The sequence below is a fragment of the Lithobates pipiens genome, unplaced genomic scaffold (genome assembly GCF_037356315.1).
Source record: "Lithobates pipiens isolate NorthernLeopardFrog02 unplaced genomic scaffold, aLitPip1_a1.2 Scaffold_37, whole genome shotgun sequence".
NCBI classification, from domain to species: domain Eukaryota; kingdom Metazoa; phylum Chordata; class Amphibia; order Anura; family Ranidae; genus Lithobates; species Lithobates pipiens.
In genome coordinates, this window is record NW_027507825.1 from 13,321,264 (window position 1) to 13,348,653 (window position 27,390).

General features: G+C 45.1%; 1 protein-coding gene across 3 annotated transcripts in view; it reads left to right on the forward strand.

Moving 5' to 3' along the window:
- Positions 1–608: 608 nt before the first annotated feature.
- Positions 609–27,390, forward strand: part of ITPK1 (inositol-tetrakisphosphate 1-kinase) — a 218,963-nt gene continuing 192,181 nt past the window's right edge. Inside the window, exons 1-3 of one of the 3 annotated variants that reach the window (XM_077466731.1) lie at positions 618–980; positions 8,839–8,980; positions 9,337–9,516. In XM_077466731.1, coding sequence (XP_077322857.1) covers positions 9,422–9,516 — 95 coding nt within the window. In that variant the 5' untranslated portion in view covers positions 618–980; positions 8,839–8,980; positions 9,337–9,421. Of the gene's footprint in view, positions 981–8,838; positions 8,981–9,336; positions 9,517–27,390 lie in introns of all 3 variants that reach the window. The other 2 variants (XM_077466732.1, XM_077466730.1) reach the window with 2 other exon arrangements.

The window sequence follows — 27,390 nt, forward strand, 5'->3', positions numbered from 1 at the left end:
GGTTGGCTCTCTATGAGATGATTGGCTCTCTATGGGATGATTGGCTCTCTATGGGATGGTTGGATCTCTATGGGATGATTGGCTCTCTATGGGATGGTTGGCTCTCTATGGGATGGTTGGCTCTCTATGGGATGGTTGGCTCTCTATGGGATGGTTGGCTCTCTATGGGATGATTGGCTCTCTGTGGGATGGTTGGCTCTCTATGGGATGATTGGCTCTCTGTGGGATGATTGGCTCTCTGTGGGATGGTTGGCTCTCTGTGGGATGGTTGGCTCTCTATGAGATGATTGGCTCTCTATGAGATGGTTGGCTCTCTATGGGATGATTGGCTCTCTATGGGATGGTTGGCTCTCTATGGGATGATTGGCTCTCTATGGGATGATTGGCTCTCTGTGGGATGATTGGCTCTCTGTGGGATGGTTGGCTCTCTGTGGGATGGTTGGCTCTCTATGAGATGATTGGCTCTCTATGAGATGGTTGGCTCTCCTCTGATACATTGTATCCACTAGTTTGATTCTTTGTTTAATAAACTATTGAAAACTTTGGCAGGCAGTGTGTGCCAGTCACATGTGTGCAGCGGAGGCCTGAACACGGGCTCCCTCTAGCGGCCCGCCGGCGGTACTTCTCCCTCTCACTTCCTCCCCATAGAGGAGCAGGCAGTGCTGTGTGTGCTGCTGGCGGTGCCCCCCCAACTTGCACGCTTGCTGCTGCTCTCCCCCTTCCACGGATGAAGCTCGGAGCCCCACAGGAGGACCTGGAGCCACAGCACAGGGTGTGTCCCCCTGCCTAAGAAGCCCCAGTGCATTGCCTGTCCTCCCCAGCCTGCAAGAAGAGAGCAGGGAGGGACCCAGCTGAGGAAATGGAGCTCTGAGAGAGGGGGAGGGAGAAGAGAGGGAGGGAGACAGTCCAGAAGAGACAGATCACCAACAAGAGGGAGACCTGGAGCTGTCTCCTTCCACCAGGCTGCATCTGCTATCCAGGTCAGTAGAGGGAGGGGGGCTGCCTGACCCACTTCACCAATGCATGACTTGCAGGCAGGAAGAGGGGGATCCTGCCTTCCTTGCCTAGCTATGCTGGCTGAGATGGCATGCACAGGGTTAACCCTGCCTGGTTAGCTCAGTAGTACCCTTGGGTGATGGGAGTTCTCTCTGTTCCCCCAGCATGGCTCGGATCAGGACTCACCTGCTGCAGGTGAACTACAAGTGGAAGCATGCCCTGCCAGCCAGGGCTACTCCAGCTCCCCCTGTAAAGTTGGTCCTGTTAAGTTTCTGGGGGCATGCAGGGATTAATGGACAGCGGCAGCTTCTCTTTTACACTGATGTAGTCCTTGCCTGCTGGAGATTGTTATGGTGGCTCTGCTGGGACTTGTGGTTCTTTAGCAGTTGCTTTGGGTTTGATGTACTAATGGGGGGAGGGGGCTTTCTGCTCATTGGTGGGTTATGAGTTTGCGCTATGGGGTGCTAAGATGGATTCCTGTCTGCATGGAGTTTGTTGGTTGCATGATCTGTGGGGTACTGGGTTTGATAGCTGTCTGCATGGAGTTTGTAGGTTGTAGTTGAGCTGTGGTTTGGTTTGATTCTTGTCTGCATCTGCATGGAATTGGTAGGTTGCTTGTGTTTGAGTGGCAGTGTACTGAGTTTATTAACTGTCTGCATGGAGTTTGTAGGTTGCTTATATTTGAGCTTTGGGTTACTGGGGTTGATTCTTGTCTGCATGGAGTTTGCGGGTTGCATGAGCTGTGGGTTACTGGGTTTGATAGCTGTCTGCATGGAGTTTGTAGGCTGTGTTTGAGCTGTGATGGTATTTGGTTTGATTCTTGTCTATATGGAATTGGTAGGTTGCTTGGGTTTGAGCGGCAGTGTACTGAGTTTATTATCTGTCTGCATGGAGTTTGTAGGTTGCTTAAATTTGAGTTGTGGGTTACTAGGGTTGATTTTTGGTGGCATGAGCTGTGGGGTACTGGGTTTGATGTCTGCATGGAGTTTGTAGGTTGCATGATCTGTGGAGTACTGGGTTTGATAGCTGTCTGCATGGAGTCTGTAGGTTGCATGCGTTTGTGATGCAGTTGCTGAGATGGATTCCTGTCTGCATGTAGGTTGTTGTTGTTTGAGCTGCGGGGTACTGGGCTTGAGGCTTGATTTCTGTCTACATGGAGTTTGTAGGTTGCTTGTGCTGGGGAGTACCGAGTTTGATTCTTGTCTGCCTGAAGTTTGTAGGTTGCTTGAGCTACGGGGTACTGGGTTTGATTATTGTCTGTATGGAGTTTGTAGGTTGCTTGTGTTTTTAGGTGCTTTACTGTTAACCTGTGACCCCAATTGGCCTTTGTGTCTGTTTGTGGCGTGGGCGTTAGATTGTAAGTGGCACCTTGGCAGTGATTGGTGGATATGGCTCTTCGTAAAAGGTGCCACGGAATATGTCCGTGCTATACATCTTTGTGTGTATGTGTGTGTGTATATATATATATATATATATATATATATATATATATATATATATATATATATATATATATGTGTATATATATGTAATAAATGTATGTATACATACATACATACATATATATATATATATATATATATATATATATATATATTATACACACACATTGTGAGGCAACAGATATTTAAAACTCCTGTTTTTTTGTTTTTTTACCGCTGCAGAGTCTCAGTTCTTCCGCTGCATTCTTCATGGCAGGTGCGCAAACTTGGGAATTTGCCGATCTCTTGCTGCCAGTTGTCTAACGTATAGGAAGACCCATGTGTTGGAATACTAGTTTTAGTGGCGGTTCACACTTGTGCGATGCGAGAACCCTGCGAATCCACTGCAGCTTCCCGCATCGCACCCGACGCGCACGGCAGTTCACACTGCCATATGTGAACTTGCTGGGGAGTGTCATATGTTAACGACGCCCCCATTTCAGCTCGCATATCACACTGCGAACTGACAGTTCGGAAAGTGAATCAGATCACATATGTGTGAACACGCATGCGATCCGATTCTGGTCCGAACAGAAAAAAAGGGTCCTGTGAGTGTTTGGACTGAATGCGGTGAAGATATCAGCCATACTATCTGACATCGCACCGCACAGACATCGCATGTGACGTGAACAGCAGTGCGCTGCGAATTACATGCGATGTCTGGCATCGCACTAGTGTGAACCGGCACTTGGGTGGATGATGCTCTAGACATGCCTCCTGGTGTCTAGATAGGACTGGCTGGCTCCTGAATTCTGTGTGTGTGCAAATAAGGACTGAAGATCTCAGTGACAGGCAGTGACTGCTCGGCGGTGCTGGATATTCCCTCCAATATTGATTTTTTTTTTGTAAAGGTAGAAACTAACATGCAACATTGTGAATATTACAATGTACAATTTATCTTTATCTCGGGCCTGACACCCCAGCTTGAGCTAGATTGGTTTCTGAACTGGGACGAGCGCTTTCCTTGTCGGCACTCATAGCAGTTTGTCATATAAGAGGATCCGGTGGAGCCTCGAGCGGCCACCTGTCATTTTTGTTGTTGCCATAGCTGTAGCTGCTCCTCATGTATGTGTCATTGCTTAGTGAATTCAGCTGACCGTCTAAGCCTGACTCTTCACTTGCTGTCCTGTCCTCTTCCTGACGTCGCACACGGAGTCAAAGCTCACATATAGCCTCCTTGTCTGCTGAGTGTGAAGACTGGACGCTGTTATTTGTGCCGCAAGAGCTGGGAGTGTTCGAGGCCAGGACAGCAAGTGAAGGGTTAGGCTGGCAGAATTCACTAAGCAATGACACATACACGAGGAGTAACTACAGCCTTGGCAACAACAAAAATGACAGGTGCCGCTCGTGGCTCCACCGGGCCCTCTTGCTTGACAAACGGCTAGGATTGCTGGCAAAGACAGAGCTCGTCCCAGCTCAAAACATCTAGTAGGGAAAGGGAAGTCCTAAAAGTAGTACATCACAGCAAAGCCCCGAAAGGAGGTGCCGTAGCCTGGGCTCCACCCAGGCCAAGCCCCCAGCATGTTTCACTCTGTCCCATTAGTTTTAATCATGGGGTTCATGATTAAGCTTTGTGGCAGAGTGAAACGTGTTGAGGGGGGGTGTGTGAGAGGGGCGTGGTCATACACCACCTTACAGGGCTTTGCTGTGATGTGCGACTTTTAGGATTTCCCTACTACAGATATTGCAAAACCCTGTAAGGACCACGCCCCCAGAGTATTTCATTCCGCCCCAGAGCTTAACCATGTAAGGACCAAAAGGATTTACCCCCTTTAAGACCAGGCCATTTTTTGTGATGCCACACTGCGTCGCTTTAACTGACAATTGCGTGGTCGTGCGACACTGTACCTAAAGAAAACTGACATCTTTTTTTTTTATTTTATTTTTTCACACAAATAGAGATTTCTTTTGGTGTTATTTTATCACCTCCTATGGTTTTTATTTTTTGCGCTATAAACAAAAAAGAGTGACAATTTAGAAAAAAAAAACAATATAAAATTTTTATTTATTTATTTATTTTTTTTTTGCTATAATAAATATCCAAAAAATAAAAAAAAGTTTCTTCTTAAATTTAGGCCAATATATTCGACATATTTTTGGTAAAAAAAAAAATGTAATAAGTGTATATTGATTGGTTTGCGCAGAAGTTATAGCATCTACAAAATAGGGGATACATTTATGGCATTTTTATTTTTTATATATATATATATATATATATATATATATATATATATATATATATATATTATTTTATTTTTATTTTTTACTAGTAATCAGCATTTTTTTTAGCGGTATTGCGGTGGACAGATCGGACACTTTTTTTTTTTTTTTTTTGGGGGGGGGGGGGGACCAGTAATATTTTATACAGTGATCAGTATTATAAAAATGCACTGATTACTGTACAAGTTGGGCGATCAAGGGGTTAAGTGTTCCCCAGGGAGGTATTTCTAACTGGGGGGGGGGGGGAGGGGACTGACTGGGAGTACAGAGAGATCGGCACAGGCGATCACGCTGTACTTCCCTGACAGAAGAGGGATCTGTTTGTTTTACAGATCCCCATTCTGGCTCTTTGAAGTGATCACAGTTGCCAGCCATGCGCATCGGCTACCCCGCCGTGCAGCGGGAGCGCACGCCTGCTATAGCTCGTAAAGGGACCGTGGTACCGGTCCGGCGATTTGTGGGAAAGAACAGACCTGCCGCAGTACAGTGAAGTTTTTGTGGTCCCCTCTTAGGGCCGAGCATCTCCCCCTTCTTTTTTTTTTTTTTTTTTTTTATGGTCTCCTCTTAGGGCCGAGGATCTCCCCCTTTTTTTTTGTGGTCTCCTCTTAGGGCCGAGGATCTCCCCCTTTTTTTTGTGGTCTCCTCTTAGGGCCGAGGATCTCCCCCTTTTTTTTGTGGTCTCCTCTTAGGGCCGAGGATCTCCCCCTTTTTTTTGTGGTCTCCTCTTGGGGCCGAGGATCTCCCCCTTTTTTTTGTGGTCTCCTCTTGGGGCCGAGGATCTCCCCCTTTTTTTTGTGGTCTCCTCTTAGGGCCGAGGATCTCCCCCTTTTTTTTGTGGTCTCCTCTTAGGGCCGAGGATCTCCCCCTTTTTTTTGTGGTCTCCTCTTAGGGCCGAGGATCTCCCCCTTTTTTTTGTGGTCTCCTCTTGGGGCCGAGGATCTCCCCCTTTTTTTTGTGGTCTCCTCTTGGGGCCGAGGATCTCCCCCTTTTTTTTGTGGTCTCCTCTTGGGGCCGAGGATCTCCCCCTTTTTTTTGTGGTCTCCTCTTAGGGCCGAGGATCTCCCTTTTTTGGGGTCTCCTCTTAGGGCTGAGGGGCACCCCTTTTTTTGTGGTCTCCTCTTATTGCCGAGGAGCTCCCTTTTTTGGGGGTCTCCTCTTAGGGCCGAGAAGCTCCCTTTTTTGGGGGTCTCCTCTTAGGGCCGAGGAGCTCCCTTTTTTGGGGTCTCCTCTTAGGGCCTCCCTTTTTTTTTGGGGTCTCCTCTTAGGGCCGAGGAGCTCCCTTTTTTGGGGTCTCCTCTTAGGGTCGAGGAGCTCCCTTTTTTTGGGGTCTCCTCTTGGGGCCGAGGGGCTCCCTTTTTTTGGGGTCTCCTCTTGGGGCCGAGGGGCTCCCTTTTTTTGGGGTCTCCTCTTGGGGCCGAGGGGCTCCCTTTTTTTGGGGTCTCCTCTTGGGGCCGAGGGGCTCCCTTTTTTTGGGGTCTCCTCTTGGGGCCGAGGGGCTCCCTTTTTTTGGGGTCTCCTCTTGGGGCCGAGGGGCTCCCTTTTTTTGGGGTCTCTTGGGGCCTAGGGGCTCCCTTTTTTTGGGGTCTCTTGGGGCCTAGGGGCTCCCTTTTTTTGGGGGTCTCCTCTTAGGACCGAGGGGCTCCCTTTTTTTGGGGGTCTCCTCTTAGGACCGAGGGGCTCCCTTTTTGTGGTTGGTGAAGTAGAACCCCTCTTGCACTGGCAGAGTTTTGGTTGTGCAAACATGCATTTAATCTCTCTGATCACAAAACGCAGTGCAACCTTAGCTCTGATCCATAGAAATAAAGGCAAGCTGCAGGACCTGATGCTAAATGCGTGCTGTTGTAACAAGTCTAACATGACCGGCGAGTGAAGAGGCAAAACGTCTGCCCTGGGGTCAAAAAAAAACAAAAAAAATCTCAGATGCTCAAGTTCTGCTTGCAGAGACTCGAAGGCAGCCAGCAGAAGGAGAAAATACCCCAGTTTGCAGCATTCATACCGATGCAAATCCTACCTGGACATCTCATTTCCATGCAGTATTGTAAACCGTTAAAATTTATTTGAAATAATAAGTTTTCCTCAACTTTTTGTTTTTTAATTTTTATGTTGCTTTTGCAGCCACTTTTCCCGTGCATGCCAGTGATTTGGGTTTATATCTACTTTAAATTGCACCTCTACCCAGATGCCACACTTCTTTGTGCTGCTAAAATGCATGTTATGTGCGTCCATTGCGATAAGGCACTATATGAGGGAGGGTGATTTGTGTTGGGAGGAGGAATTTGGGGGGCAAGAGGGGGTAAGAATTGCTCTAGGAGGAGACATTTTGGCGGTGTATGCTAGGAGTGGTGATTCAGAGGTGATGTGTTTGGGAGGGGATTTGTACTGGAAGGGTCGATTTGGGGGGGGGGGGGTTGTGCTTGAAGTGCTATGGTAGAGGGGGAGGGGATTTTTTTTTCTTGGGAGTGATTTGTGCTAGTAGGGATGATTTGGAGGGGGTATGGGAGGGCTATTTGTGCTAGGAGGGGGGTTTTGGAGTGGGAGCGGGGGGGATTTGTGCTAGGAGGGTTGATTGGAGGGAGGATGGGAGGGATAATTGTGCTAGAAGACATGATTGGAGAAGGTATGGGAGAAGTGTTTGTGCTAGGAGGGGGATTTGGAGTGGGGGGTGGTATTTGTGCTAGTAGGGATGAATGGGGGGGGTGCTTGTGCTAGAGGGGGGATTTGGAGGGGGGTGGGTTGCGCTCTTCATCTGACTGCCCATAGAGGAAAGCAGGCAGATTTGCCGCAATTCAAAATGCCCACAAATCCCACAACGCACATTTCAGATGACATTTTGCAGGTGCGGTTCTGCCACGATTGTCGAGCAAACAATCGCAGCAAACTTCTTTTTTTTTTTTTTTTTTTTTTGGGCGATAAGCTTCATGTAATGTGGTTTGTTGCACCGCATTTTTTAGGTGCCATTAAAATGAATGGCATTTGAAATATGTGTTGTGCCATTTTGTCATTCATACCTGGACATTTGGAAATCGCGGGCAAAATCTGCCCCACGATTCAGAACGCCCAGTGGTGAATGCAGCCAGCTGTTTACATTAGAAAACTGCCAACCTGGCAATACTCTTCTTTCATTGAGAAACACTCTGCCTCTGAATTTGAGAATTAATTTCTCCCCAATGCCAGTATATACAGAGATAAATTAGGACTTGATGTAGAATGCTTCCCCCAACGGGTTCACTAGGAAGAAATTATAACTCTTGGCGGACTTGCTGAGACTTTTAGTTGACCAGCAGAATGAGACAATACCCCAGTTTGAGGTATTTAAATGCAGAAAGGTTATTCTCCTCCTCGGGCCCTTCTACGATACGATATGGATGGAGATTATAACTAGAGATTTTCCGAAATCTGGCAAAGCACTATATTTTTTTTTTTTGGTGTTATTTTTGCTTTGTTGCTAATTTGTGTCCTCTGTGCGTTCTTCTGCCTGACACTGTATCGTTGAGTAAAGCGGCTGAATAATTTATGTTTAAGCGCAATTACGCCCCCTTGGCTTTTGTAAATGGAGTCTTCTTTCTTCCTTTTTTATTTTTTAACCCTTTAGTGCCTGGGAAGGGCTCATTCACAGCAGTCCCGTTGGACAGCACTGCCCCAAGGCATAGACGGGGCAAGTTGCCTTTATGTTCTATTAATTTTAGTTCACGCCAACATGCTGCGCTACCAAAAAAAAAATAGGATGGGTTGTATTTTTATACAGCTTGTTCTAATGTGCTATATCAGTGATGGTGAAGCTTGGCACCCCAGATGTTTTGGAACTACATTTCCCATGATGCTCATGCCCTCTGCAGTGTAGCTAAGCATCATGGGAAATGTAGTTCCAAAACCTCCGTTGTGCCGAGGTTCACCATCACTGAGCTCTATCGCACCACACCACGCTGTTGGGCATAGCATTTATATAAAGTGAAACAATGCTTCCAGTGGGGGCAACCCAGGTGCGATTTAGTAGTTAAAGGGGTTGTAAAGGTTCATTTTTTATTTTCTACATAGGTTCCTTTAAGCTAGTGCATTGTTGGTTCACTTACCTTTTCCTTTGATTTCCCTTCTAAATGTTTTTTTTCTTTGTCTGAATATCTCACTTCCTGTTTCTCCTCAGTAAACTTCACACCATCATCCGAGCGGTGGTTAGTCAGCCAGAACAGGTTACTGAACAGCTTACTGAGGAGGAACAGGAAGTGAGAAATTCAAACAAAGAAAACAAAGAAAAAAAACATTTAGAAGGGAAATCGAAGGAAAAGGTAAGTGAACCAACAATGCACTAGCTTAAAGGAAACTATTTAGAAAATAAAAACCAAACCTTTACAGCCCCTTTAAACAATTTTAGTCAACTTGGGGCGGCCATGCCCCCACCCCGCCCCAAAATACTAATTATAAATATTAGTCATTTCTTCTGACACCATCTAAATATAAAAAAATATATATATTTTTAAAGGCAAGCATTGCAATGTATTTTAACAGCACATCTCTGTGCACACGCCCAATAGGCACGCCGTAACGGGCGCCTGCTGGTATGAATGAGTCGTAAGATGAACGGATCCTGTGCTTTGCGTGTTCACAGAAGTCATTCTAATTCAGCTTCTTCTTTTCCTCCCAGGTGAAGCGCGTTGGGCTGCGTTCACTGAAGGCGGCTTAGACTGACCCCGAACGCTGGTGGCGACGCGCAGAAACGTGCGGAGAAAATGCAGACGTTCCTGAAAGGGAAGCGGGTCGGGTATTGGATGAGCGAAAAGAAGATCAAGAAACTCAACTTTCAAGCCTTTGCCGACTTGTGCAGGTAAGATGTCATTGGAATGCTTCGGTCACGCGAGACCTGCAATTTTTTTTTTTCTTTTAAGCGTGCCGCTATTGTAACTATAATGGTTTAAAGGGCTAGTCCACCCAAGACTAGTCCACCTGATTAAATCTCCAGCATCCGCCAAAAAATAAATAAAGACACCAGTCCATCCAGTTAAACCTGAGTGTCTACAGTTGTCCCTATCCCTGTACATTGCACACTCACATCAGTCCTTACCCTCAATGAGCCCACAATCCAAGGTCCCCATTCATATACTAGGGCCAATTTTGGACAGAAGCCGATTAACCTACCTGCATGTCCTTGGAATGTGGGCGGAAACCCGGAGTACCCGGAGGAAACCCACGCAGGCACAGGGAGAACATGCAAACTCCAGGCAGGTAGTGTCGTGGTTGGGATTCGAACCAGCGACCCTTCTTACTACTAGGTGAGAGTGCTAACCACTACACCACTGTGCCGCACTGATGGTTATTTCATAAAGATTGTATCAGGGTGATATCTGCACCGATTTCTGGGTCTGTACACCTGCTGTGCCCATTATGAGGGGTTTCCAGGAGGTGTACATGGTTGATGGGAACCCCTCATAATGGGCACAGCGGGTGTACAGACCCGAGTACTCTGCACAGGGATGGTGGGAACCCCTCATAATGGGCGCAGCGGGTGTACAGACTGGGAACTCAGCACAGGGATGGTGGGAACCCCTCATAATGGGCACAGCAGGTGTACAGACCTGAGTACTCTGCACAGGGATGGTGGGAACCCCTCATAATGGGCACAGCGGATGTACAGACTGGGAACTCAGCACAGGGATGGTGGGAACCCCTCATAATGGCCAAAGTTCCCGAGCCTATACACCTACTGTGCCCATTTATTAGGGGTTCCCACCATCCCTGGGCTGAGTTCCCAGTCTGTACACCCGCTGTGCCCATTATGAGGGGTTCCCACCATCCCTCCTGGATTTTTATTATTAGGAGGAGCTATAACTCGCAAAGGTGGGTGAAGACCCCCAAAACTCCCAAGTGTACAGGACTGATGGTCCTGAGACATCATTGTTGGAGTATATATATATTTTTGGTGTACTGACCCCTTAAATTAGGTTTTTTTTTTTTTTTTTTTTTTACTTCATTTTCTAGAACTATCCCGCTACACTTTCTAAAAGCACTCTCTACAGGAAAAGTCCAGCCATCTGTAACATTTTACACTCTCCCATGTGATGTGTCAGAGGTCCGGCTGCCTTTTGTTAGAAGTGTTTTAAATAAGCCCCACAATGCATTGCGTCAGTGAGGGCTTGTGTGTGTGTGCTGCTGCCTTAAGCTGACACAAGCAAAAGCAACACTCTGCTAAACCCGCCATGCACACACCAGTAAAACAACATGCAATCGTATGCTGTGTCAGCAAGATCTGAAAAGGTCATATATGCTGGCTTTGTCTTTTATTAAAGCTGAAATTTAATCTGCTTATTTTGTCTTCCCTGGTTCACCCCCCCCCCCCCCCCCCCAACATAATGACAGTTTTTAAATAAAACCTTTTCTATTTTCATTGCCACCTTAAGTTAGACCCAGCGATGTCGTCAGGGCTTCAGTAAGAAACACATGCTTCAGTTATGAATGAACACAGTTAGAGGTCAGTACCGATCACTCACTGTGTTCATTCAGGAAAGGAAGGGGCTGGTAAATGTGACATTCATTGGATCCTTCCCCAACTCTCCATCCTGAAGGGATCTTACTATGTGCTTGCAGCTGCCAGTGGGAAGCCAGCAGTACAGTGGGGGGTCTGGGCAGCAGAGGGAAGCGGATGGTGTAGAGGGAGTGTGATTGGTGTGGTGGTGGGCAATTATTGGAACCAATCCCCTGTGTAGCTCTCTCTGCAGTAGCTGAAAGCCGGAGGGAGAGGAGGAGAAGTGAGCTTTCCGCTGCGGCAGAAAGAACCATACAGGGGATCAGTTCAAGTTATTGCCTCCTTGCCCACATCCGATTTACCCAGCCCCCTGGGCACCCCTGCTGTCTTGGGCATCATACTGGTTGGCACCCTGTTATCCAAGCCTCTGAATGTCATCTCTGAGTCTCTGTGCTGCTCTATGCAATGCAGGTTAGTGGGAGGAGCCAGCAGGGTGGTGTACACAGCTTCCTGAAAATATCACAGCACCCCATCCTCGGTAATCCTTTCCAGCCCTTAGTCCCAATGCAAGCAGTAAGCTGACCCTTGGTTGGAGTTATACAAATATGAAAATGCCTTCTGGAGGAGCGGGAGTTCCTATAGTTGCATGCAGACCACCCTAGGTAACAGCTTACTGGGTGCCACCATTTTGGATTTGATTTCCTAAAGTCCTGATACCGCTGCTGGGTGCCGCCATCTTGAATATGATATGCAAAAGTCCTGAGACCATTGCTGGTTGCCACCAATTTGGATTGGATATCCAAAAGTCCTGACGCCGTTGCAGGGTGCCACCATCTTGGGTGTATTATCCAAAAATCCTGAGATGTATACTGGGTGCCGCCATCTTTGAAGTGATATCAGCAGACTCTGAGCTGTCAATCAGTTGACCCTCTATAGCAGTGATGGCGAACCTTGGCACCCCAGATGTTTTGGAACTACATTTCCCATGATGCTCCACTACACTGCAGAATGCATGAGCATCATGGGAAATGTAGTTCCAAAACATCTGGAGTGCCAAGGTTCGCCATCACTGCTCTATAGCAACCTGCGCCAACTTTTACCCCAGAGGATCCCATGAAATAAATTCCAGATCTTGGGGAACCCCAGCCAATCATTGGTGGTCAGTGGGAAAAATTCCCCTTGCATTGATGACTAGTGGGAAACGACCTTCAGACCCAAGATCACCGGTGTCCTGCAGCTGCCTCTTCCAAGAGATGTCGGCAACAAACTATTCAGGCACCATCAAATAGGAGGTCAATCAGCCACAGCTCAAGGAACCCCCTAGCAACCTCTAGAACAGTTTTTGTCAACCTTTTCAACACCAGTAAACCCTTGAAATAACTTTCCGGTCTCTGGAAGTCCATGCAAAAAAATGTCTCCCCTGTGCTCCACTGAATGTAATGCGATGCACTGCATTACATTCTTTGATGGCCGGGGAAACTGGCAACGGGGACCCGGACAGGAAGGGGAGGAGATCAGACATGTGTCCTCTCTTCCCTCCCCTCTACCCAGCGGCACCTGCTATGCCGGTCCCGGGGCCGCAGATGGGAAGGTGGAGTCCGGGATGCATAGTGGGAGGCGCTCGCGGGGTGCACAGCTGCCCGAATGCTTCTGACAAGTAAACCCTGCCGTTTGCCCTAATCAGGGCTAATTGTTTAAAAAAAAAAAAAAGAAGACTACCAGCCCTGTCAGGGCCCATGACAAGGGGTGGGCAGGAGGGGTGGCAGTGGAGATTTGTGGTATTTTGCTTGAATTGGTGATTTGAAGAGGGGGGGATTTGTGTTTGGGGGAGTGGAATGGATTTTGTGCTAGTAGGGATGATTGAGGGGTATGTGCTATTAGGAGAAAATTTGGGGGCGGGGGAATTGGTGCTAAGAGAGGGAATTTGGGGGGGACTTCTGCTGGGAGAGGGGAGTTTGGAGGGGGGGGATTTATGCTGAGGGGTAGAGGGCTTGTGCTAGAAGGGGGGGGGGGTTGGAGGATTTGAGCTGGGGGGGGGGGGGAATTTGTACTGGAAGAGGGAGGATTTTTGTTTTGGGAGATTTTTGGCTTGCAAAGTGAATTTATACTTACGGGGCAAGATTGGAGATTCGTGCTTGAATTTTTTTTGGAGGGAATTTTTGCTGACACATAATGCTCATATATTTTTAATGGTGGGGGGGGGGTTGCACCATTTTCCATCTTCACCCTGGGCACTAACTGACCTTATCCCGATGTTTGGAACTACAGGTCCCGGGCGTCAGGTGATGGGAATTGTTCATTTATCCCTGCACCTGGTGCCATTTGGCATCTTCACCCTGGGCACTAGATGACCTTATCCCAGAACTGTGCCTGACATCCAGAACTACATGTCCTGGGTGTTGGGTGATAGGAATTGTTCATTTTATCCCTGCACCTGGTACCAACAGTCAATGGGATAATAAAAGCCCAGGCGCCAGGATGCAATTTCTAGTTGCCATGGTGACCTGGCGCCTGGGATTTGTCGAATTCTGCCCTTACAGATGGCTAAAAAAAACAAAAACAAAAAACTATGGTGTCAGTGGGAACGTATGCAAGAGGCAGAAATTGCTCAAGGAACCCCTTGCAACCTTCTGAAGGAACCCTGGATGAGAAACTAGACTAGAGGAGGCCCCAGGATTCTATGGAACCTTAGTTGGGAACTGCTGCTCCATAGTATGCAATGGCCAAGTATGACTAGGTTGGTACAAATAGAACTAGCAGCGTAGCATGCTTTTGTGGCCACACAAACAAAACATTAGCATAACGTAAAAAACAACAAAAATATTAGCATAATGTAAAAACAAAACTAAAAAAAGCATAATGTAAAAAAAAAAAAAAAAAACATTTGCATAACGTAAAAAACAAAAAAAAAAAAAAAAAAGTGTCACGTCCTTTCCACCTGAACACCTGTCATCTGTAGGAAGTGTAACCCTAAGGTTCAGCGCTGACTGTACTGAGGCATTGAAAGTAAAATGATACAAAACGCAGCAGCGCCCGCACATTGCACACACTTCATTGCTGTTCATTTCATTTTTACGGTACAAATGATCTCAATTTGTTTTTTTAGTTTTTTTTGGCCCGGAGTTCAGCTTTACGTTTTCCGTCCCTCTTTTAATATGTCCTTCTGGGTTTACCTTTTCTGAGCTTGGCAAAAAATGGATTCTGTTTTTAGCAACCCCCCCCCCCCCCCAGCAGAGCGCTGAGACAAGTATCCAGCCAGGGGGTCACCTAATTCCTGCGAATCCAAGCGGAGTCGCTCTACTTTTCTGCTGTTACTTTGAGTATTAAAGGAAAGCCATGTCTGCATCTGTCCTGACCTAATAATCTCCTATCGGCATGAATCGCTTCTGAGAGAGTTTTCCTGACACCAAGAGAAAAAAAGGGTGTCAGGAGAGGGAGCTCCAGCACACAGCCTTTGATTGACAGCCTCCGCTCTGTATTCTTGTGCTGGAGGGAGGTGGGTGTGACCCTTCTCTCCAATTGGCTCTGCAGAGTGTAATTTTTAGCTCTCCACCCCTTTTCTGAAAGCTCAGACAAGCCTTTAAAAATTCTAGACTTTGAATGTAGAGAAGACTGCAGATAGACAGGTACAACTTATGTAGGAGGTTTTGTTGAATCTCTTTGTGTCTCTTGAGGCCAGTTACTTCACTGGGTACATTTAAGGGTTTACTGTCTCTCTGCAGAGGTCTGATATCCCCCCCCCACTGCTGAGTTCTGGAGCTATAAGTCTGGTTCAGTAAGGAGGCGTGCTTGACCCGTGCAGACAGACTACTGCTTTCACACAAAGAGCAAGGGTCCTTCTCTACAGCTGCTGGCAGGGGACAGGCTTTTATGCTCGGGCAGTGGCTGCTTTCTAAAGAAAATGATTTGCAAGGCCATGAATGCCAAGGGTTTTGGTTCATCTGGAATGTATGTAAGCTGTGTGCCCACAGCTGTACGCATATATTTGGAAGCACAACGGTGGGCTTTAAAAGAGAAGGATGGGATTTTTTTTTTTGGGGGGGGGGGGGGGGAGATCATACTTACCTAGGTGGATGCTGCATCTCCCCCCGCCAGCTCTAAGACTGAGAACCGATCGATGAAACACAGCCGATCACTCGATTCTCAGCTCTGTGAGCAGAGAGCTTGCGACTGTCATTCACCAGCTCTCTGCTCTGCCACGCTTACTGGAACGCTGGGCTGTGGAGGGGGCAGGAGTGGCTGGCTCAGGCTCCCAGCAGCTCACTGAAAGACCGAGATGGGCGGCGGTCCAGGTTTGTGAACAGATCCCGACCATACGGTTCTGATCTTTCCTGAGCTGGCACCGGCTCCATGTCAGCCAACAGAGAGCTTCAACCTGCTTTCTGCTGAAAACGGGTTACAGGAGTGCAGAGGGAACTGCACTACTGTGATCCGCAGGAGAAGTATGGCCAGACAAGTTTTCCTGTACTTCTCCTTTTTAATGCAGTGCTGTCTCATACTATATATGGTGCCGCTGTTCTATGCTGGGAGCATAGGCAGGAGGTGTGCCAGGTGTGACTGGGCACACCCTAATCACTACATGCGGTGCAGATTCCCCTACTACCTGGGCTTCCCCCCTAGAGCTGCACGATTCTGGTTAGAATTAGAATTAATTTATTTTTTTTGCCACGATTCTCGTGGCGTAACATTATCCTTAACATTATCCAAAAAAATTGGGCTAACTTTACTGTTTTAGCCCTTTTTTTTTTATTTTTTATTTTTTTTATTATTTGTTTTATTTTATTTTTTATTATTCATTGAAGTGTATTTTTCCCTAATAAAAAAAATAAAAATAAAAAAAAAATAAAAAATTGAGTTTTGAAAGACCCCTGCACAAATACAGTGTGATACAATTTTTGTAAGAAACAAATGTCAGAGAAAGGTTTAGTCTTTAAGTGGTTAAACTTCCCTCATTTACAGACAGAAGGTCATTCCTTTTTTATCTAAGAACTATAAAAACATTGTAACTTTTCGTTATCTACCAGTGTGACAATGTTGTGAAAAACTTACCAGGCTGCCCGTTTTTTTTTTTTTTTTTTTTTTTTTTTTTTTTCTTTTGACAGCTGAGTGAGCTGAGCACTCTCTATGCTTATTACATGAATGAATTGGGAAATTCTGCATAGAGATCGTGAGGCAGATTGAATCGAGATCACGTGTTTTTTTTTTTTTTAAATTTTTTTACGATTAATTGTGCAGCTCTACTCCCTCCACACTCCACCCTCCCTTGCAGTGCTGCTGGCTCCCCAACTCTCCCCCCAGCTGCTGCGGGAGATGTTTCAGGATGGAGAGCGGGGGAAGGGGCTAGTCAATATGTCGTTTACCAGCACCTTCCTTTTCTAAAAGAACATAGTGACCACACTCAGTGTTCTATCATAACTGAAGCATAGTCAACTGTTTACTATGCTTCAAGTTGTAAATGAAGAGGAAGCCGCTCAGCACAGAGCACTTCCCATTCATTTATTCATTGTCCCATGCAGTTAAAGCTGCAGAGAAAGGCGTGTTTATTTGAGCTTTGGGGGGTGCACATGCTAATGCAATAGGCTTGCCCACACCTTTGGCTGGGAGCATGCTTACTCGGCTCCCTCCGCTCTGCATCCCAACTATCACCAACAGCTCCCTTGCACTGCTTACATTTGGGTGGCAGTAAGGTGGGCTCCCAATCACGTGACCCCTGTGACAGACTCTAGTGTTAAGAACCCCCTTAAAGGGCCGACAATGGGGTTGAAGGTTCTAATCGGCCAGCTAACCCCATCCACTGGGAGGCCATGACTGATGCAGCTCAAAAAGTAACCATTCTCCTTTGATGGGAACCTCTAATGCTTTTAACTCTCCATTAGCACTTAGTGAACGTTCTGTTTCCCAACACATGTGATCACTATGAGAAGTTGATATTCAGTAATGGCTTCATTAGTGATTCCCATTACTCCGAAAAATATGAGGTATTTTTTTATTATTATTCCCCCATTACTATTAGGAGTAGTACTGGATGGATTAAAGTAGAACTCCTACAACAGGGGCTTACATTGAGCTCATAGCTCCCTTCTTCCTTTTTTTTTTTTTTTTTTTCTCCCTTCCTTATTTGTGCTTTTGTCCACACTGTTTGAAAATTGATGTAAAACCCTCCTAGTGTAATCAAGGCAGCAGTAATTGCTTGTTCGGGTCTGTTCAGGGTTTCACCGGCTGGGAGTTTGATTACTTCCCCCTGGCTCTGGAAGAAGCTTCCAGATCTTAGGGTGGGAAATTCAAGTAACCAGCCTGAATTTTCTTATGCTCCAGCTAATCCCTAGAGAGGAGTGTCCAAGAAGGGGTCTGGAAGGGTGATAAATGGTCTGAGGCACTGGAGAACTGGGTTCCTTCTAGACCTGTGCACAGTGTAATATTTTTGTTTTCATTCGTAAAAAAAAAAAAAAAAAAAAAAAAAAAAATACATAATTTCGTTCTGTTATGTTAATGCATTTTCGGATACTTTGTTATTTCTGTAGAGTTTTGATAGTCGTTCTACTGAATCTCAAATCGTGTCGAATTCATTTGTTATGACCCACTATAATTTCTGTTGTATTAGTTGAAATTCGATATTTGTGTGTGTATAATTAATATATATATATATATATATATATAGATATATATATATATATATATATATATATATATATATATATATATATATATATATATATATATATATAGATATATAGATTTGTGATAATTCATAGTTTGGAAAGTTGTTTGTTTATTGAATCTATTAACACACACAATGAATATCTCTTCTCCTCGGCTCAAATACAACACAACACCCGTCTCACTCAGTTCTCAGGAATGCACTTTGCCAGTAATCCAACCTCCGGCACAAAATTAATTGGCTGATTGGGCTGTAAGATTTACTTTGAGTTGACCTTTTTATTTCATTAAATCTTTAACAAATTATCGGATCATATCGAATTCATTCGTTATATCCACTATAATTTTTTTTCGTATTAGTTGAATTTTTTTATTTTTTTTTTAATTCGGACATTCGGATACATCCAAATGTCCGAAAGAAAGATGTAAAAAAAATTTGTCCGAATTTCGATTTGTTACAAAACGGATTGCATGTCTAGTTCCTTCTCCCCAGGAGGGTTCCGCACCATGAGGGGCTGTTGCCCTTATACAGCCCATGGCCTGTGTAGGTGGTCTTGAGGCCTCTGCAGGGTCAGGGCTGGGGATCTGGATGGATCTGCTTGGGCGCTGATGGCAAGACCTCACCACAAGGGATCTGGTCTGGAGAAGGACTCTCTCTCACCCACTCAACCGTGTATAGAGGAAGGTGGCAGCTGTCCTGGAGTAAAGACCGTGCGATGATCCATTGATCCCTGTGACTGTAATATTCTGGAGATTGCACTGGATACCAGTAGCTGTGCAGTGGCACAAGGTACCCAGATGCCAAAGAGACTTGCCTCATGGTCTTCAGCTGTGGCACCTTAGACTGCCCAGCGACTTGCCCCATGGTCCTCAGCAGTGAGGATATAGACTGTCCAAAATTCACATTTTCAAAGTGATTGTAAAGTGATTTGTTTTCTTAACCACTTGCCTACCGCACACCTACACCCCCTTCCTGCCCAGGCCATTGTTTCAGCTTTCAGTGCTGTTGCACTTTGACAATTACGCGGTCAGGTAACACTGTACCCAAACACTTTTTTCTCTTTTTTTTTTTTAAATCATTTTCTTCACACAAATAGAGCTTTCACGTGGTGGTATTTAATCACTGCTGAGTGTTTTTTTTTTTTTTTTTTTTTTTTACAAATATTTTTTGAAAAAAAAAAAAGCTTTTACATTTTTCTGTCAGTAAATTTTCTAACTAAGTAACTTTTCGTCTTCACTGATGTGTGCTGATAAGGCGACACTGATAGGCTGAACTGGTGAGCATTGATGAGGAGGCACTAATATGTGGCACTGATAGGCGGCAGTGGTGGGCATGGATAGGTGGCACTTGTGGGCACTGCTGCCATTGGTGGGCACTATATTTTGACACTTTATTTCTTTATTGCAATCAGGGCACTGATCAGTGCCCTGATTACATTCCTACATGTCCCCCTGTGAGGAGATGCCGCTAATTGGCTCTGCTTGCCACACACTCTGTCAGTGTGAGGCGAGGAGAGCCGATTACTGGCATCTCCATGTTAAATGTGACCGGCTGTGATTGGACACAGCCGATCACATGGTTTAAAGAGCTGTGGACGCGGCTCTTTACACAGATCGGAGTCGCGCTGTGTCCTAGGAACACGGCGCAACCGCTGCGCTTCGCACCCCCAAACAGTTGTTCTGGGACGCCGTCATATGACTGCGTACCAGAACAAGAGCTGGACTGCCCCGCCATCATTTGACGGTGGGCGGGCAGCAAGCAGTTAAACAACATGTTATACTTCCCCCTTCTGTGTAAGGGTTTTGCACAGAGTGACCCTGATCCTCCTCTTCTGGTGTCCCCTGTGGCACTCCTGGCTCCCCCTCTTTTCGAGTGCCCCCCCATAGAGAGCCGCTTTCCATGAGGGCATTGGTGCGGTTGCTGAGTCCAATGAGGACCCAAGACAACGGTTGAAGCTACTGTGCTCATCCCTGTCGCTGGAACGATGGGGCTCAGGTAAGAAAAAGGAGGGGGGTGCTGGGTTTTTCACCTTAATGCTTTCTATGGTATATGGTATATTAAGATGAATGAAGAAAAACCGTACAACCCCTTTAACCTCTTCCCTACCACGATATAGCCAAAAGACAGCTACGGCACAGTCATCCAGTTCTGGGACGGCATATACGTCCTCCAGAACCAGGCCCTCTCTGGAACACATCCAGCAACGCTCTGTGATCGCTGTGTCCTTCGACCCTTTACCATGTGATCAGCTGCGTCCAACAACAGCTGATCACAATGTAAACACACGGCATTCCTGTGAGCAAGTGTGACAGGGGACATCTACATTGATAATCAGTCTTGATTATAAGTGCAGGCCCAACAGTGCTGCCTAAGTGCCCGTTACCACACTACCTCGACTTGTCAGGCGACTTAGCCGCCTGACAAGTCGCGCTCCGTTCTGTACTATGGAACCGTTCTAATAGGAGTGACTCAAGTCGCTCCGACTTAGAAAAAGGTCCCTGTACTATTTTTGGGGCGACTTCAGGCGACTTGCATTGACTTCTATACAGAAGTCATTTTGCAAGTCTCCGCTGAAGTTGTGTGCAGGTCGCGTCTGTGAGTCGCGCTGCAAGTCGCGTCGCCCCTGTGTGAACGGGCACTAATGAGTGCCCCATCATCAGTGCCTATTAAGGATGAGCTCAGGCATGTTCTCCTAAGCTCGTCCTTAATCACAGGCAGTCACAGGCAATGTCTTGCTACCTGTGATTAGTGTTGCGGAGTGTTGGCTTCCTGGCGGGCGCGGGTATGTGGAGTTGCGAACAAGCCTGAGCTCATCCTTAGTGTCCATCGATGAAGGAGGAAAAATTATTTACTTGCAAAATTTTATAAGAAAAAGCTAAAACTTTTTATTTTTTTTAACAAAAAACAAAAAACCCAGTGGTGATTAAATATCATGAAAATAAAGCTCTGTCTAAAAAAAAATAAAAAAATAAAAAAAAATGTTTTTTTTTGTTTTTGTTTTTTGCAGAGACCCTAGAGAATAAAATGACAATCGCAATATTATGTCTGATTCCTCCTGTATTATATCTGTACTGTCTGCCCTCACAGTAATGCACTGTGCAAACTGTTGGAGCTATATAAATCCTGTATAATATTTTATGCGACACAGTGTTTCTGCAGAGGTCTTTCAAGTGCACGTTTTTGCAAAAAAACAAAACGCAATAATTATCCCGGATTTTTATATATATATATTATATTTTTAGCAGAGATCCTAGGTAATAAAATGTCGACTGTTGCAATATTTGTCACGCTGAATTTGTGCAGCAGTCTTTCAAAACTTTAATGAACAAACAAAACAAAAAAAATACACTTTAATGAATAAACAAAAAACCTTTACCCCAGTCTTTTTTGTAAAATATGAATGGTGATTTTATGCCTAATAAATAGATACCTAACAACATGTCCCGCTTTAAAATTGCGCAAGCTTGTTTAATGGCAACAAACTACGGTACTTGAAAATCTCCATAGGCAATGCTTTCACAAATTCTGAGGAGGTATAATGCTAGAATTATTGCTCTCACTCTAACGTTCTTGGCGATATCTCAAAAATGAAAAATATGTCGTAAGGGTACAGTGTTGAATCACTGCGTAATTGTCATTCAAAGTGTGACAGCGCTGAAAAATGGCCTGGCCAGGAAGGGGGTGAAAGTGCCCAGTATTGAAGGTGTTAAAGAGAAGATTGTCTTCTCTCTATTTACTGTATGCCTAGAGCAGTGATGGTGAACCTTGGCACCCCAGATGTTTTGGAACTACATTTCCCATGATGCTCACGCACTCTGCAGTGTAGTTGAGCATCATGGGAAATGTAGTTCCAAAACATCTGGGGTGCCAAGGTTCGCCATCACTGACCTAGAATATCCCATGCCCTGACCTTTCTCCTGTTAAAGTTCCTTCAAGCAGTATGTCTGTCTAAAAATGCCCCCACACCAGTGTTTCTCAACTCCCAGTCCTCAAGGCACCCCAACAGGTCATGTTTTCAGGCTTTCCATTATTTTACACAGGTGATTTGATCTGTTTCCCTGCCTTAGTGATTACCTTCAGGTGTTTTCATCTGAGGGGAAATCCTGAAAACATGACCTGTTGGTTCGTCTTGAGGACTGGCGTTGAGAAAGACTGCAGCCGGCGTAAATGAGCTGGAGCTTTGCAGTGGTGGGCAGCCTCTGTAGTTTTAGGGAAGAAGCCGTTTAAAGTGGTTGTAAACTCTATAAAATAATTAATAAAAATAACAACCTGTGAGACCAAGGCATATTACTCTAGTAGGCATCGCCTACTAGCTCATTATATAATACTTGCCTTGGATCGAAGCTGGTGCCCCCCAGAGGAAGCTGCTTGCTATGGGGGCACTCGCTAGGAGGGAGGGGCCAGGAGCAGCAAAGAGGGACCCGAGAAGAGGAGGATCTGGGCTGCTCTGAGCAAAACCAACTGCATACAGGAGGCAAGTGTAACGTGTTTGTTTGTTTTGTTTTTCGTTTTTTTTTTCAATAATAAAAAAACAAACTTTACAATCACTTCAAACTGGTAAAAAAAAAAAAAGTGTCCGAAAAGGCCAAAAAGGAAGTGGATATATGATTTATGTGAATGAATTACATCAAACAATCAGGATTAGTATTGTTTTATTATTTATTATTATTATTATTATTATTATTATTATTATTATTATAGGAAAACCTAGAGATCAACTCAGGGGAAGAGATGGGTGAATGTACAAGCGGGGTAGACGGGCCATTTACTCATCCCTATTAAGGAACTAAGTGTGAAGAAGACTCGTCTCTCGCTTACTCTTGTCATAGATGAAGCACAAAGGACGCCTTCAGATTTGTTATTGGAGAAACAAAAATACATTGTGACACTTCTTTTGTAACACATTTACAGAAGGAACCAACAGAAAAAAAAAAAAAAGGAGAAAAGGCCCTTATGTGGTGGAGGAAAAAAAAAAAAAAAACAGGTCCTATCAATCACAATGATAAAATAAAGAATAACCAGAAAAAATCAAAGTGCACTGTAGGTCATGGCTAGCAGGCTTCTACCCTGTTTCCCTGAAAATAAGACCTAGCGTGATTGTCAGGGATGGCTGCAATATAAGCCCTACCCCCCCCCCCCCCCAATAAGCCCTACCCTGTTTCCCTGAAAATAAGACCTACAAGGACTTTAACTAGGGCTTATTTGGGGGGTAGGGCTTATATTGCAGCCAACACCGAAAATCACTCAAGGTCTTATTTGCGGGAAGACGGGGACACTGGAGAAATGCATGGTAGAGAGAGGCCACAGGCACCAAAATGTTAATGTAACGCTATCACCCGCAGGGGCCACTGGTATTAAAGTGGTTGTATGTATGTGTGTGTGTGTGTGTGTGTGTGTGTGTATATATATATATATATATATATATATATATATATATATATATATATATATATATATATATATATATATATATATATATATATATATATATATATATATATATATATATATATATATATATATATAAAATTTCTCTCTTTTAAAGATGTCTCCTCTAGAGGGAGTATATTACACTTACCTTGTACGCTGCCTTTTTCAGCAGTTGTGGTCCAGCAGCCAGAGGGGGGGTTCTTAATTGAACAGACGGTGTTCCTCCTCTGAGGGATCTAAAGGGGGGTACATCAGTAGTTTCTGAACATGCAAAAACAGTCATTTGCAAATTTTTTTTTTTTTTTTTTTGTATAAAGTGAATTCTTCCTTTTAAAACTGGGAGCCAAACAAACACTGCTGACATAAATTCCCCGTCCCCTCCTGGAGAGGTGCGATAACAGCTTCCACTGTTTTGTATTATCAGACTTGCCCTTGTTGAGCCTGGACAGGCATTCAGCCCCTGTATAGCATTGCAGACTCTAAAAGTCTGGCGTCCATAGCGGGCAGAGCCGCCTCCTTCCCTTCGTGTCTGCATCAGACCTGAATGCCACCCGCACGCGTGGACTAGTGTTAAAAAAACAAAACAAAACAAAAAAAAACGAGAGGGACAGGTATTGTCCCTCTTTCAAAACTACTTCTAGTAGAGTCAGCTGATAGTTTTGTTTTTTTCTTAGGTTCCTTAAAACCTTCACTGCCTTTTTCATGCGTTTCCTGTACATGTACAGATCCTGGTAGAAATTCAACAGATCCATTCTAGATCTGAAGAAAAGAATCTAAATCGGCTCCTGAAGATCCGCTCCTTTCTATGGAGTTGATCAGGTCGGTAGTTTCTATCCTACAAGGAGGAAAACTTCTGGTGCCCATCGGCATCAGGGATCCATATCTGCATGTCCCTATATTTCCCGCTCTTCAAAGATTTCTGTGGTTCGAAGTAGAACAGCAGCATTTCAGTTTGTAGCTTTGCCCTTCGGGCCAGCTACAGCACCCCGAGTGTTCACAAAAGTTCTAGCCCCACCTCTAGCCAGGTCAAGGGCACAGGGCTTAAATAGTCTTGGCACACCTAGATGATCTATTGCTAATAGACCAATCGGTGTTCGGAGTGAGGTGTATGCATTACAACCAGTTACCTAGAAAAGTCTGGGTTGCGTTCTCAACCTAGTGAAGTCTCCCTTAAGCTGGAGTATTTGGGTCTGATCATAGATACAGCCCAGAAAAAGGGTGTTTTTGCCCAGGCAAAAGACAACTCCATAAAGAGTTGGTGCGGATGGTAAGGTCAAAAGGAGATTCTCTATTCGCCATTGCATGAGGTTCTTGGAAAGGATGGTGGCTTAATTGGAAGCAGTTCCTTATGCCAATTTCCATTCGAGACTGTTGCAAAACCGTATTCTATCTTCTAACAAGACAATCCAAGCTTTGGACTTGCCAACGTGGCTGTCCCCAAGGGTGCCCCAAAGTATCAACTGGTGGTTACTAACCAGAATCTGCTGAAAGGAAAATCCTTCAGACCTGTTATCTGGAAAGTGGTAACGACAGATGCCAGCCTTTCAGGCTGGGGAGCAGTACTAAAGAAGACATCTGTCCAAGGACAGTGGTCAAGAACCGGAAGAGCCTTGCCCATCAACATCCTAGAGATTCAGGCAGTGCGTCTGGCTCTGAAAGCCTGGACTTCCAGGTTAAGGAATTGTCCTGACAGGATTCAATCCATCAATGCCACGGCTGGGGCATATATCAATCACCAAGGGGGCACCAAAAGTCTCTCAGTGCAGAGAAAGGTGAGCCATATTCTAACTTGGGCAGAAAGAGAGATTCCGTGCCTATCAGCAGTCTTCATTCCGGGAATGGAGAATTGGCAGGCAAACTACTTAAGTCACCAGCAGTTATTCCTAGGGGAATGGTTTCTTCACCCCGACATATTCTTGGGCTGTTTGTCAAAGATGGGGGACTTTGGACATAGATCTTCTAGCGTCCAGTTCAACATAAAGTTAGTCAACTTTGTGTCCACAACAAAGGATCCATTCACATGCAGAACAGATGCATTGGTGATACCGTGGGATCAGCTTTCACTGATCTATGCATTTCCCCTTATTCAATTGCTGCCTCAACTTTGCAGGATCAAGCCGGAAAAGAAAACCGGTAATTCGGGCATCACCAGCATGGCCCAGAAGGTAGGCAGAAATCCTAAAGATGGCAGTGGAGGATCCATGATGCCTTTCACTAAGGCCAGACCTGCTCTCACAGGGGCTGATATTCCATCCTACTTTACGAACGCTAAATATAATGGCCTGCCAATTGAAACCCACATTCTGAGGAAACATGGGCTTTCCGGGTCAGTTATCTCTACTTTGATTAATGCAAGGAAGCCAGCATCCAGAGGTGTATATTATAGAGTCAGGAAGGCTTATGTTTCCTGGTGTGACTCAAAGGGTTGACACCCTAGGACAGTGATGGCGAACCTTGGCATCCCAGATGTTTTGGAACTACATTTCCCATGATGCTCTGGCACTCTGCAGTGTAGTGGAGCATCATGGGAAATGTAGTTCCAAAACATCTGGGGTGCCAAGGTTCGCCATCACTGCCCTAGGAGATATATCATAGGCAGAATTCTTGCCTTTCTACAATTAGGCGTAGAGATGAAGTTGGCCTTGAGAACTATTAAGGTCCAAGTCCTCAGCCTTATCGATTTTATTTCAAAAACCGCATTCTTAGTACGTTTTTTTTTTTTATACAAGGGGTGGTGCGGATTACTCCGCCAGTTATATCACCTTTTAAGCCCTTGGGACTTGAATTTGGTTTTGTCAGTGTTACAAAAACAGCCATTTGAACTGATCTAGCATATTCCCTTAGTCCTTCTGACAAGGAAGTTGGTATTTTTGGTTGCTATATCCTCAGCAAGGATTGGCTGCTCTTTCTTGTAAAGAGCCATATTTTATTATTCATGAGGACAGAGTGGTGTTATGCTCTCGTCCAGGCTTTTACCAAAAGCAGTTTCAGGTTTTCACCTGAACCAAGATGTTGTCCTGCCATCGTTTTTTTTCCAAAACCATGTTCCAGGGAAGAAAAGTCACTACATTGTCTTGATGTGGTGAGAGCAGTGAAAATCTATTTAAAGATGACTGCTCAGATTCTTAAGACTGATGTCTTATGTATTCTGCCAGCGGGTCCTAAGACAGGACAGGCAGCATCGAAATCCACTGTCACGAATTGGATTTGGCAAGTTATAATTCAAAATTTATAATTGAGGGGTAATATTCCCCCTTTTCAAGTTAAGGCGCACTCTACCAGAGTCGGTGCTTCTTGGGCAGTGCGTCACCAGGCCTCCATGGCTCAGGTCTGTAAGGCCGCAACTTGGTCTTCAGTGCAATTCATACACAAAATGTTATCAGGTGGATGTAAGGAGGTATGAGGATATCGTCTTTGGGCGCAGTGTGGTGCAGGCAGCAGTAGAAGTCCTCAAGTCTGGGGGTACCCTGTGGGCTGTCTCTCCCTCCCCTCAAGCAGCATTGCTATGGTACGTCCCATTAAGTCCCACCCCTCTTTTGGGAGTTAAGTATATTGCTTTGCTACAAAAACTGATGTGCTCCTGGAAGGAGATCTAGTGCTAGAATTATTGTTCTCACGCAAACCTTCTTGGCGATACCTCGTGTATGGGGCAAACACCGTTTACATGTGCGTGACTTGCGTGTGCATTCGCTTCTGCTCAGAGGAAACTAAAAAGAAACGAAACAAAAATTGTATTTATTTTTTTACACTGTCTCTTTAACTTTTATTTTTTTGATCACTTTTATTCCTTTTTACAAGGAATGTAAACATCCCTCTTAATAAAAAATAAAGGTGACAGGTCCTCCTTTTTATGGAGAGATCTGGGGTCAAAAAGACCCCAAATCTTTTACTTTTTTTTTTTTTTTTTGCCCTAGACCAGAAGTGATGTCGCTCCGGTCCTCCATGGCTATAGAGGTGATCGAAGGCGATCTGCGCGCACAGTCAGGCGGTTTCTCTGGGGCTCCGGTAAAAGCCGTAAGCCTGGGAAACACCGGTAACCAGCGGAGGGCTTCTGAAAGTGATCCAGCTACGAATGAGCTTCTTGGACCACTTTCATGAGAAAGCCAGCTGAAGAAAATAAATACTACTGCACACCCATCATCCAGCCCTCT